Below are 12,497 nucleotides of genomic sequence, written 5' to 3'. Positions count from 1 at the left end.
ATTTTTAACATATATTGTGTTTGAAAAGGCCAGGAGACCAGCTCCTTTTTAAAGGCCTTTATTAAAGGTCAGCTCTGGGTGGGGAGCCCAAGGGGTCACGCACACCACTGCTGCTGCTCCTTCTGGACAACGCTGAGGGCGAGAATGCACAGCTTTGTCTCTTGGCGGAGCTGGGGCTTCCATCCTCAGGAGAGTCCCTAGGAATACACCTGTTGGCTTGTGGTCTAGGGCTGTTATTCTGGCCAGATGCTATTAAGGTTATGTGACGAGATGGAAACCAGCTCTGGCTGATGATTTGATGTTCTTTATTGTTTTGCCGGCTCAGGATTGTTATTTTCAGTCTTTAGTTTTACGCTTCCTCATTGTCTTTGGGGGTCTTTTGGTCTATAAGATGCTGGATGTCTCTAATTTGCATATAGGCTTGGGCACACAATCTCTTGGGAGCAGCGGAAGTGATACCCGACAGAAGGGGGTACAGGTATGGGGTGGGTGATGGGAAGGAAGACAAACACAGGATCAGCAGAACACCTCTTAACTTATCAAGGGATATTAACACTTAACAATGACAACAAAAGGTAAGTTTTAGAATTTAAACATTAACATTCAATAGCAAACAAAGACTTTAAAGGTAAGTGTTAGATTTTTCACATTGAACATTCAACAGCAAACTAGCACTTTAATTAAGAGCTTATTAACACTTGATATTCAAAGGTAAACTGACACCTTAAGAGTTTGTGGCTTTGGGGTTTTATTCTTTACATATTGAGGCATAAATTAAAATTTAACTGCTTCCTCACAGTCACTCTGGGACTCTGACAGCTGAGATCTCAGGCTGTGCTGGCACTGGAGCATTGCTGAGGATCACCTTAGCCAGGCTGTGCGATCACACAGGACATAGCCCTTGGCCCTGCCTCCCTGCTGCCAGCGCTAAGCAGCACTTCCATATCCCTTCCTAGGCTTGCTGCTCCCTGCCTCCTGCAGCTTTGCTGCTGTGCAGCGGCTTTGTGGGGCAGTGAGGGAGCTAGGGAGCAGCAGGGCTGGAAGAGCAAGGAGAAAAATTAGCAGCATCCCACCACTGTCCAAGCTTCTCAGTCCTGCCTGGATGTCTCCCAGCCGAAGCAGCACTCCTGCCTTTGTCCCTCCTTGCAGCGGGAGGAGGAAGCCGATGGCGTTCCCATTTCTTCATGCCTGTCTCCTACAAGGGATGAGAGGAGCTGCTGGCCCTGCTGAGCGCAGGGATTTCTCTTCCACAGCAGCAGCAAAAGAGCCTTTTTTTTTTTGTTGAGGCGGGCTCTTGCTGGCGAAGGACAAACCCCATTGGCAGCAGAGCTGTGCTCATATCAGGCTGTGCTGAGGCTGCAGCCTTATGAGCCCTTGGGAAAACACACTGCACCCCAGGACTGGAGGCTCGATCTTCGGGGCACAAGGGATGTAGAAGGTGTGAGAAGTGAAGCCCACTCCTCAGTTAAAATTTAAAGAAAATTAAGTAAGAGACAACAGGGGACAAAGTCATTAAACCAAAAGTAACAGCACTGGGTGCTTGGCTTGGGTGCGTAGCTGCAGCCAGAGGCACACTACACCACACATCAAGACCCCTTATATACCCGGGGTATTGCATCAGCCTCATACGTATTTACAAATGGTTATATGTATTGAAATATTTTAACATAGTTCCTCCTCCGTCCCACCTTTTTGGAGCACGTGCAGTTGTCCTAGTCCTGGTCATTTGTCACTCTTCAGCACATTCAACAGGTTTCCATTCCTCCACTGGTTAAATGTTAATGTTGCATCAACTCTTCCCCAACATTGGTATTGCAATGCAAGATAACATTCACATTGAAAGAACTCTAAACTTTAGCGAAACTTCTTTTACAAAAGTCAACATTATGAAACACATAGTATTTATTTTAACAATCGCCAAAGCCAAGACTGTAATACGTTTATCACGAAGGTGATGTGGTCTGATGGTTTCTTCCAGATGAGGACCTGTCTTCTCAGCCTGTCTGCACCCTGAGCCATCCCCCCATCAAACACTCTGATGCATTCCCTCCCTCCTCTCCCATCCCTGCAGGGTTCCGTTGCACCTGGTGAGAAGCAAGTGCTGAAATTCTCTTACATGCCAGGAGTACCAGGAGCCTTCAGCAGGACTTTCCAGCTTAAAGTGGGTGTCCTGGACCCGGAAAATATCTGCCTGAAAGGAGAAGCATTCTTTCCTGTGATCAGTGTGAACCTGCCCTGGAACATCAAAGGTGGGCACTGCCTGTCTGCCCCTAGGAAGGGTCCTTCTGGTTTTGTTTCCTACCATACGCACATAGGGTAGCTCATGCACAGCTCCACCAAGCCTGAGGGTTACAGGACTCCAAGACCAACTCAAGCCCTCTGACTGCTTCATGAGTCTTGAGCAGAGGATCCCGCGTGGGCTTTGTCCCAGAAGCCATCCTGCAGAGCTTGCCTGCACATCTGGCAGGGTCCTGAAGGATGATGGTTAGACTGAAAGGCTTGGGAAAGCTGTAAGAGAGGATGGCAGGGCTTCTGACAGGGTTGGATTTGCGTGACATTGCAGGCAATGAGATGCTCCTCTGTGGGGATGGACAAACTTGATGGGTGGGAGCAAATACAATGAGGATTCAGAGAGGAACAGCAGCATCCACCTTCCATAGATGGCTGGAGGGATTTCTTTCTGGAAGAAACCAGTGTTGAGAGGTGGGGACTTCCCAGCTTAAATGGGATTGGCACATTGCTCACACTTCACTTTGTGGACGTTTTCTTCCTTCAGGAAATGAAAAATATGAGAAGCTCATAAAACCCCTGCAACAATACAGTCAGAGGAATCAATCAGTTGTTCAGAAGACTCAGAGTCCGAAGACTAAGACCTTCAAGTTTCAGACTCCAAAGACTCAGACCCTGAAGACTCAGAACCTGAAGCCCCACGCACCTGGCTTTGGCACTGTAGTAAGAGCAGCTGCAGCCCCGTTTGGCACATGCCACCCTCTCCATGGCACCCGAGCCCCTTACAGCCCACCAGAGCCCTGATGGCACCTGGGACCTCCCTGCCCACTTACAAGCATGTGTCACCACAGCATTGCCCCTAGGGCTTCCACTCTGCTCATGCTCTCTTCTGGGGTTGCACCAGATTCCTGGCTACCCCAGGGAGAGATCCTGAAGGCCATGCTCAAGGGATGGAGTTGATGGTGCTTTGAAGGAGATGCAGGTCATTGCTGGGGAGTTTGTTGGTCCCAACCCAAGCCCTGCTAGATTTACAGACCTGAACAGCAGCTGCTTGACTGTGCCCTGGGACTGTGCTGGTGGTGCTCACCTCCAAGATGAGCTTGGTCCCAGTTCCCTTTCAATACAGCTTTTGTCCAAGCTGCCTTGGTACTGGCTGGGGGCAGGCAAGTCTCTGGAGCTCTGGAAGGTTCCTGGTTTGTCTGCCTGGCCAGATGAGGCAAACTTTGCTAACAGGGGCTGGGCAGGTGAAGATGCTGGAGTTAACTGCTGTGGAGATGAGGTCCTGGCTAAGAGAGCAGGAGGTGTCACCGACACTGAGCAGCCAGACAGGAGGACCCCTCACCCCCTGTCCACAAGAGCAGGGTTTGAAGGAGGACCTCTCACCCCCTGTCCACAGGAGCAGGGTGGGATCCTTTCTCAGATGCAAACCGTGGGAAAGACTTTTGCTAACCAGGCACTGTCCTCCCTTTCCTCAGCCAAACACTGAGCTGCAGATAGAGACGGTGATGATGCTGATAGAGGAGGCTGCTCTGGAGCTGCAGGAAAAGCTCCCATCCCATCCCCCATACAGCAGGTTCCCTGACAAAAAGCTGCGCCAGAGTCTTGTCAAGTGAGTAGGGACTCCCATCCCCATCTCCAGGTGCCTCGTGGGGAACACCCAGCAATGTCCCCTTGTCCTGAGATCTCCTTGTGTCTGCAGAGCTGGGAATAGCCTGGACTTGAGACAGGATGTGGTCCTGGTGGCTGTGACACTCTCCATGTGAGCAGCGGAGTGTCCTCCTTTCCCCAGCACCGCGCTGAGCTTTGGACTGCTCAGCTCCCCACAGGTGTGGGGTTCTGTCCCTTGAGCTGAGGGGACCCAGTGCAGACCTTCAAGGCCTTCCAGACAGCACAAATTCTGTCCCTGCTGACTAGCTCTGAAAGAGACAACTCCCAGCTGATGTCTTGGTTCCAAGTAACAGAGCACACTAAACAAAAACAAAAAGAGAAAGGAACTGCACATGTCAGCAAACCCTTTTAGAACCCAAAATCAGATGGCTTGAATCTTGGTGGGCAGGCAGAGCTTATCTAGGTAACTTGGTCTGTCCATTTACACCACCATGATGCAGCACAAGTACAGGATGCTTCAATTCAGGAAGAAGATGCTCTGCAGAGCAGATCATGTAATCTGGTTGCAGAACAATGAAGATTTCCTGTGCAGGCCAAACTCATTGCTAGGCCCCAAAGCAATTTCAGGCTCAGGCTATACACAGGCTAAGCAGTTTCACTGAGATCAGTGAAGGCCCAGTGTACTCACCTATACTGGCTTTTCATGGCAGAGCAGCTGTGGCAGGTGTCCATTTAAAACTAATTTCATTTTCACGTACCATTAGTAGCTGATAAAACCTAGGACCTGTACTCCTGACTTCCCAAAGTCATTGTCAGGTGATCAGGCCATGGATTTCATGGGCTTGAGCTGAGTTTTTACAGCAGAGAATAAAGAACTAGCCACTTTATTTGTATCCCCCATCCACTTGGACATGCAGCCAGGCTGTGGTTTAAGGACTGTCCTTATTCCTCCTTGCAGAGTTGAGCTGCCCGAATATGTGCTGGACATGGGCACTGTACGTAAGGGTTACACTAAGAGACGCACCCTGGTGATCACCAACCCTGGGCAGATCCCAGTGTCCTTCCAGGTCGATGTATCTGCCCTGCAGGACACAGGTAAGCAGTGCTGGAGACACTTCCTGTGGGCTTGAAGGAGGTGTCTCAGACAGATTAGCTTAAGCCACTGAACTTGGTGAGGTTTTTGAACTTTTTCTTCTCAGTGCCCCTGCTGGGAGCTTTAGAGGCAGAATTCCCCTGGCCAGCCATGCTCAGGGGACCTGGGCTGTCTGTGACTGCCCTAATGCTTCAGTGCAGAGGCCAGAAGGGCTCATCACCCTGATCACCTCTCAGCATCTTCTGCCCTTGGCTCTCACAAGCATCAAGTCTCTCTGGGCACTCAGTGGGCTTGTTTTGCAAACCAGCAGACTCTGCTGTGTTTTGGAAGTGCTTTGGTTGGAGTCCACACTGTCACAGCACTTGTATTCAGCCTTTATTGAGGAAACAGCCTGTGACATCCTCTGGTGGATCAAAAGAGGCTTCCAAAAGAGGCCTTGAGGCAGGACTGTGCTTCCATCACACAAGGGCTCACTGTGTCTGAGGGGTGTTCAGGTGCACTCTTTTTTGACAGGTCACACCATGGCATGGGGTTTTTCCCTGACCTTTCAGTCAGGACACCTGTAAGACCTTAACGTGCTTATGACACATTTTGTGTTTCTTGTGTATCTCAGCTGCTTTGTTTTCATCTGTTCAAGGTTTCAGAGTGAATCTGGACCAGATGCAGGGTCTGCCTCACAGACACACCATAATGTTTGAGGTGTGCTTTGAAAGCACCCACCGGCAACGGGGTGACGTGGATGTGCTGCTGCCCATAGAGGTACCAGAGCTCTTGGGGCACGCAGCAGGCTGGGTGCAGCAGCAGATGTCACCTGCACCCTCCGTTGACTTCTCTGTCCTTCTCCAGGTGGCAAAAGGCCCCACGTATAACATCCACCTCCATGCCACTGTGTTGGAAGGGTGGCTCAACCTCTCCAAGAACACACTGCAGTTCTCTGATACCCTCGTTGGGCAGTGCCAGATTGAGACAGTCCAGCTCTACAACTGGTTCCATGTACCCTGCAAGTGGTTCATTACTGCCATCAAGCCTGTCAGGAAGGTAAAGCACAGGCGACGTCGAACATGTAACTTCTTGGTTGGGTTTTCTTTGTGTCTCTTGCCTTTTCTGCTCTTGTGGCTGCCTGACCACTTGGATCTACAGTGTGTCTGAGGATGCTTCTGAGGGTCTAGATCAAGACTGTTTTGCCTGGACCTGTTCCATTATCTGATGCTTTGCTTCTCTGCCATCTTCACCCATTCCTTCTCTCAGGACAGTTGTTCCCTATCTGCCTGCCCAGTTCACAGGTTTTTGCTGCAGCTCCAGGCTATGGGGGCCACACTTGGTTTGGCTGTGGGTACTCTGAGCACAGTATCATCAGTGTCTCAGAGCACTACAAGAACTGAGGCTCTGTCCTCACACACTGAGGAGACCTCACACAATTGGTTTCTGTGCCCAGGACAATCAACGCAAACGCATTACACCAGCCATGTGTCAGAAGCAGCAGGTGCTGGAGGATGAGCCCTGTCCCTTTGAAGTGACGCCCTCCAAAGGAACCCTCAATCCAGGAAGGTGGCAGAACTTACAAATCCAGTTTACACCCAAGCAGGAGGTGAGATTGGCAGGTGTCAGCCCAGGAGGCCTGTCAGGGCTATCTGGAAATGAGGGCCTGGTGCAGAGGTATGAGCTGTGCCTTCACAGGGAGCTTTCTGCAAGCTCCGTTCTCAGCATGGCTCAGTTCACCCCAAGAGTACTCCTGCGAGATGTGCTTCGAAATGCCCACAGGGAGCTTGCACAGAGAGAGAGCATCAGGGCTCTGTGGCTGCCTCCTGGCACAAGGAGGGGGGTGTGCCCAACTCCCCTTGTGCTTCCCTCTTGCCTGGCTGTCTTTGCAGCTCCACACTTGCAGAGGACAGTCCTGGAATGGCCAGTCTAGGCTCGTCCTGCTGCAGAACTGACAGACAAAACAGTCACCAGACACCTTCCTGGGCACGGCAGGACAATCACCTGTACTGGTGTGCTGCCAGCAGTAGCCAGGGCTCTGGCCTGCCTGCTCATTCCTATGCAGCTGGGGATTCAACTTAAAGGATGGAGTATTCCCAAGAGCAGTTTGCCTGTGGCTGCTGGCTCTTGGAAACTGACAGTGTGTACCAGTATGGACACAAGTGCTTCTGTGCCTGCTAACAGTCCCAGGGGTCTTTAATTGCTCGAGAGATGTAACCATCTTGTGTCTGGCTATGACCAGAGCCAAACACTAAGCAGAGAAGATGACCCTTATTTCTAGCCAGTGAGAGCTCATTTGCTTCTCTCCTGGAGCTGGTGTTTGCCTGACTTGGCAGTGCCAGGACTGTGTCTGGACACTGTAACCCCGAGGGCCCTTCTCATGAGCACTGCACTGCTGCATGACTAGGTGGAAACGCCTGACAGTCCATTGTACTTCCATCTGATACCCAAACACGCAGTTAGAATGCACACCAGGATTCATCCCAGTTACTCAGACCCAGGACACAGAGGCTGTAGTATCTAGCATAAGTAAATACCTGGTTTCCATTCACCTTGGAGGGACTGGTAACACCCTGACCTTGGGGCAAGCGTTGTATTTGGGGTCCTGTCACCCGGGACTCCATGGATGAGTTTTCTGCACTTTTCTCTTTTCAGAGGTCTTACAAGAATGAGCTGAAGCTTAACGTTTGTGGAAGCAGCAATCACTTAAAGCTGCACCTCTCAGGACAGGGTCTAGAGCCACGGTTGGAGTTTAGCCCCCCAGCACTCAAGATGGGATGGGTGCTGGTGGACAGCGATGGGGTGGACGCCACAGTGGTGGTGAAGAACCCATGCAGCTTCCCTGTTGAGTTTTACTCACTGGATTTTGATGAGCAGTACTTTGAGGAAGAGAAGGTGAGAAGGCAGGTGTGGTCCCCATGTATATGCTGCCCAAGCTTCACAGCACTCCAGCATTCCCAGGCTTGTGCCAGGGAGATGGAGGCAATCCCCAGAGTAAAGCCAAGTCTGCTGATGTGCTGTGGGAGGACTTAACTAGTTTGTGTTGTTGGGAGGATGGGAGGAGACAGAAAATGGGTTTGCTGAGTGTGTGTGAAGAGAGGCAAGAAAATGAATGTTGCGTATGGTTTCTCTTCCCTACCTGCACAGATCCTGTGGATGGCAGCGGGGTCTGAGTACCAAAAGAACTTTCTAATGCCTCCATGCACCGTGGGTGGGATGCTGCCCCCAGAGGCACTGGAGGACTGTGAAGCACAGAAGAGGCTGAAGGCTCAACAGGCAGAGCTCAAGGCCATGGCAGAGGCTGAGGCTGAGGCCGAGGCCATAGACAAGGCAGCACCAGGTCAGAAAAACAGTGAGGGTTTGGCCATGTCTGTCTTGATTGTGGCCACAGCAGGGAGTCCAGCCCATACACCCTGAACTGTCTGTCACCTTGTTCTCCAGGGAAAGCCCATGCTTTTAGCAGCTGCCTGTTCCCCAGCTTGGTGGAGGAACTCTTGGGTGAAGGGCTGGGGCATCCTCTCTCTACCCTGAATGTCACCCAAGGAAGCTCCTCTCTGCTGCTATAGACTGGGGATAAAATCAGGATATTCCCTTGTGTCCCTTAGCCACAAAGACTAGGATTGGATGAGTTCTTCAGCCAGTAGGACCAGGTCTAATATCCCTGGCTCTTTTATATTTGCACCTTCCTAGCAACAAAAGAACAAGCTCATGTTGCTTTCACCAAGTCTCCTTTCGTGGGATCTGAGGAGATGGGGAGGATGATGAGGATCAAAGGAGGGCGGGAGGCTGACTTTTCCCCCTGGTTTTGCACTGCAGCATATCATGGGGCTGTCACACCCTCTCCTGAGCCCATGGTGGAAGTGACTGGGAGCCCTATCTCTCAGGCTGTCATGCGCCACCTGGGCATCGACCCATCTTCAGAGAGGCATGAAGCACAGCAGGACAGAGGGATTGTTGTTATTGTCCATGGGCCACCCCGGTCAGGTATGTGAGCTGCAGCCCTGGGCTGCAGGGAGAGGGGCAGGCAGGAGGAACACATCCTGGTGGACCATGGTGCTTAAGGCAAAGTCCTCAGCTGAACAGGAGGTGGAGATGATCCTCTTGGCTCTAGAATTCAGAGCTTGTACCCACACTCCAGCTGCCTCCCTCATGGCCTCCCCAGAGGGACACTTGCTTTCCCACTGTCCTTTTTACTTCAAAATCTTGTTTGAGGTTCTTCCAAGGCCTGTCCCTGTAATTCCTCGTATGCAAGTGTCACCAAGCAGTCCTCCTCTCTCTCAGGAAAGACAGAGATAGTGGCAGCCCTGTGTCACTATTATGGCACTGCTCACTTGTCCATTGACACCATGGTGAAAGAGGCCATTGCCAATGATCAGAGCCAAGCAGGGCGCCGCGCCCAGGAGCTTTGCACCAAGGCTGCCATGGAGCTGAGAGGCGAAAACCAAGATGATGCTGGTAAGGAGAAATGCTGGACCCAGAGCCAGTGCTTGAAAAACCCACCATGACTGTCCGGGAATGTGAGTGAAATGCATCTGTAGCTCGTCTTAAATAAAAAAAAATAAAAAAAAAATAAAAAAAAATAAAGAAAGAAAGAAACCATTTATAAGGGCTCAGTCAGGGGTTCTTTCATAGCCCCCTTTCCCCTTTGCTGCCGTTCTTGGCACATGTTCATTTTTCTGCGGGTGGTGAAGCACTTCTGTCTCTTTCCCAAATATTTTATATTCCCTCAAAGCTGAATCAAGCTTGCTCTCCATGGGCAGCAGGCAGAACTGCTGCCCACTCTAACAAGGAAAAAGCCTTCTGAAGTGGCTCATTAAGCACAAGAGGACTGACTGTGGGTTTAACCTTGCAAAGGAGAGGAAGGGAAGGGCAACCTCCCAGAGGAATTTCCAATGAGACATGCTACAGATGAGCTCTTTTCTCCAGAGATTTACCTATGCCCATTGTCAGGGAACACAGCTCATGAATGCTGGGCTGTTCTCCATGTGAAACTAAAGACTTTAGTGAAACTGACTGGGAAGTGTGTACCCTGAGCTCTGCAGGGTGAGGCAGACCTGGCTTGGTACAGGGGGAAGTTTTGCATCGCTTGGTTTTGAACCTGGCTGGGTTGGGGGCTGGTGGAAGGAAGAAAAGTCTGGCTTCCAGCTGGGGTTTTCCCACAAGGAGGATTTCATTTCAGTGGAGACAGATGATACAAGTAGGGTAGGGCTGCAGGTCTCCACATGAGAATGCAGGATGGGTGCCGTGTATGGAAAAACAGTCATGGAGGACCAGTCTTTGGCTTTCATCTGCAGGGCAACTGCTATGCAAGCAGTGTCACTTGCACGCACAGTTGTTAGGAGGGACATAGTGCTGGCTTTAAAATCAAATATGGGATGGCATATTTTATCATGCTGTTAGGATAAGGAGGGAAGGAGCTGCTTCTGGGAAACAGTGCTGCCAGTGCCCAACAGACTGGGGAAAAAGTGCCACATTCCTTCAAGGGCCCAGGGTTATGCCCACTGTGGGGAAAGGTGCCTAATTGTTTCTCAAAGCCCTCCTGAACCATCTGTCCCTTGTGCAGGTAAAAAGCCTCTGCTTACTGCTCAGACCAAGAATAAACAAGCCTCTGGGGGAAAAAACAACATGAAGAAGAAGAGTTCCAAAGGCAAGAACCCTCCAGCAATAAAGAAGAGGAAGCCAGCCAGCAAACCCAACAAAAAGGACACCAAGGTAAACATGACCTGCCCTGGGACCTTTGCATTGTCTTTGAGATGGGCGGGGGCTCTTATGTGGGTCCATAGTGCCAAGCCCAGCTGGCAGGCTGGGGATGACTTGGGCTGAGAATGTGCTCTGGCAGACAACTCTGACACGGCTACTGGAGTCCGGGCTAGCTCAAGAGAAACACTGGCACCACAAAAGGTGCGGGGAACTGCCTCAGTGTGGGTTTACTGCAGGCAGAACCTTATGTGCCACTTGCTCAAACGGTATAATAGCATCAGAGGTCAGGCAAAGGAGAAAAGGGAAGGCTCTCAGCTGCTGAGGTTCCAACAAAAGGCTTATTAGGCCTGAAGGGAGCAGGAGCAATAGAGCCCCAAGCACTGCTGTGCCCGGGATTTGTACCCACTGGGGGGGTGGGTACAAACGATCAACCAATAAGGAATTCTTAGGGGACGAGTGAATGGCAGGGTCTAACAAAGTACAAACCAATGAGGGAAGCCGGGGGGGAGGGAGAAAGGGTGACATGGGCCAATGGGGCCAATGGGGCCAATGGGGCATCGAGTATTAGGGGATTTCCAGGGGGGCAGAGCAACAAGGGATTGGCCCAGGGTATTCTCAGAATGACAGGGAAGGTTTGGGAACAAGGGGTGGGGAATGTCAAACAAGGTAGTTTCAGGGGCGGGTAGAACTTAGGGATAAACCAACTTGGGGAAAACACAGAAAACGACACGGAAAAGTAAGAACAAGCCATTATGACAACTTTAACAATGAACTGAATGAAACAAATATGCACCGCAACAAACTCCACTGGTTCTCAATGGTTTACTGGCAAGTATTGGCTGCAGGCAGTAAGCAAAGTGCTGGGAGGCTGCACTGGGGGCTTGCAGACTCAGGTCCCTGCTGGCCAAGAGATGGGCCCTTCACCTGGAGCTCCAGCCTGCACTGCAGGGTTGTTCTACTCTCCACTAGTGTGAACCCCCAGCTCCGAGCCCAGCAGTGGGAATTGTTCAGGGCTTTCCACCGTGGTTTATTTTCCTAACAATGCTCCACATTACAGTTCACAGTTTCCACTGCTCCTGCACCACAGCAGCTGAACATCATCAGCAGTCATGGGGAAGAGCTGAACTGCTTGAGCTGTGTGCTGCCCGAGGACCTGTTGGTGGACATCCTCTGTGAGAGGCTGAAGGTGTGTGGGGTGGGGGAAAAGGAGACGTTCCTGCTCTGGAGAGACAGGCAGAGGGGTATGACTTGGAGAGGAGGAGGAGGTCTGTACGTGCTGCTGGAGGATCCTGGACTGTGTGCAGGGAACCTTGGGGGAAGCTGCAGATGCCCCTAGTTGGCAGAGCCTAAGGACACATCCAAGCCGTTCTTAGCTAATGCCCTTGGAACAAGGATAGCTGGTGCCCTGTGACATCTCTTAACTGTCCAGCTGTGAGCCCCCTGCGTGCAATGGCTGACTTGCTCTTCCCTTTATTCTCAGCATGAAGACTGCTCCAAGGGAGTGGTCTTTGATGGCTTGCAGAGCCTCTTCACAAGCAGCCTGGAATCTTCTCTGCTCTGTGTATTCAAAGCTGTCAACAATCGTCATCATATCTACATGGTGAACCTGCATCAGGATTATGCTTCCTGGAAAGCCAAGGAGGAAGCTGAAAGAGAGAAGGAAGGTGAGATATATCTGTCCCTCTCAAAGCTTCTCTCTCAAGCCCTCAACTTTATCTCTGTGCATCTGGGTTTGCAGCCAGAGCTTGTAAGAAATGTTTTTATTAATGTTTCTACCTTCGACCTCAGTGTAACCAGCACTCATCTCAGAGTTGCAGGAGATCTGAGGTTTTAAGACTCACCCAAATCTCTTAACATTAAAGCGTGGGCACGAGTGCAAGCTGCTGTA

General features: G+C 51.0%; 1 protein-coding gene across 1 annotated transcript in view; it reads left to right on the top strand.

The window, feature by feature from the left end:
• The window catches only part of LOC134048158 (hydrocephalus-inducing protein homolog), a 74,987-nt gene that overhangs the window by 43,071 nt on the left and 19,419 nt on the right, over nt 1-12,497 (top strand). The window contains exons 28-41 of the mRNA XM_062499758.1: nt 2,072-2,249; nt 2,777-2,952; nt 3,705-3,838; nt 4,796-4,932; nt 5,568-5,689; nt 5,777-5,968; nt 6,366-6,518; nt 7,565-7,804; nt 8,057-8,249; nt 8,726-8,893; nt 9,122-9,364; nt 10,473-10,621; nt 11,697-11,795; nt 12,090-12,273. Of these exons, the coding sequence (XP_062355742.1) occupies nt 2,072-2,249; nt 2,777-2,952; nt 3,705-3,838; nt 4,796-4,932; nt 5,568-5,689; nt 5,777-5,968; nt 6,366-6,518; nt 7,565-7,804; nt 8,057-8,249; nt 8,726-8,893; nt 9,122-9,364; nt 10,473-10,621; nt 11,697-11,795; nt 12,090-12,273 (2,368 nt within the window). The remainder of the gene's footprint in view (nt 1-2,071; nt 2,250-2,776; nt 2,953-3,704; nt 3,839-4,795; nt 4,933-5,567; nt 5,690-5,776; nt 5,969-6,365; nt 6,519-7,564; nt 7,805-8,056; nt 8,250-8,725; nt 8,894-9,121; nt 9,365-10,472; nt 10,622-11,696; nt 11,796-12,089; nt 12,274-12,497) is intronic.

This window comes from Cinclus cinclus, chromosome 11 (genome assembly GCF_963662255.1).
Source record: "Cinclus cinclus chromosome 11, bCinCin1.1, whole genome shotgun sequence".
NCBI lineage: Eukaryota > Metazoa > Chordata > Aves > Passeriformes > Cinclidae > Cinclus > Cinclus cinclus.
Note: the sequence above shows the minus strand (reverse complement) of the source record. Positions and strands in the feature narration are given on the sequence as shown.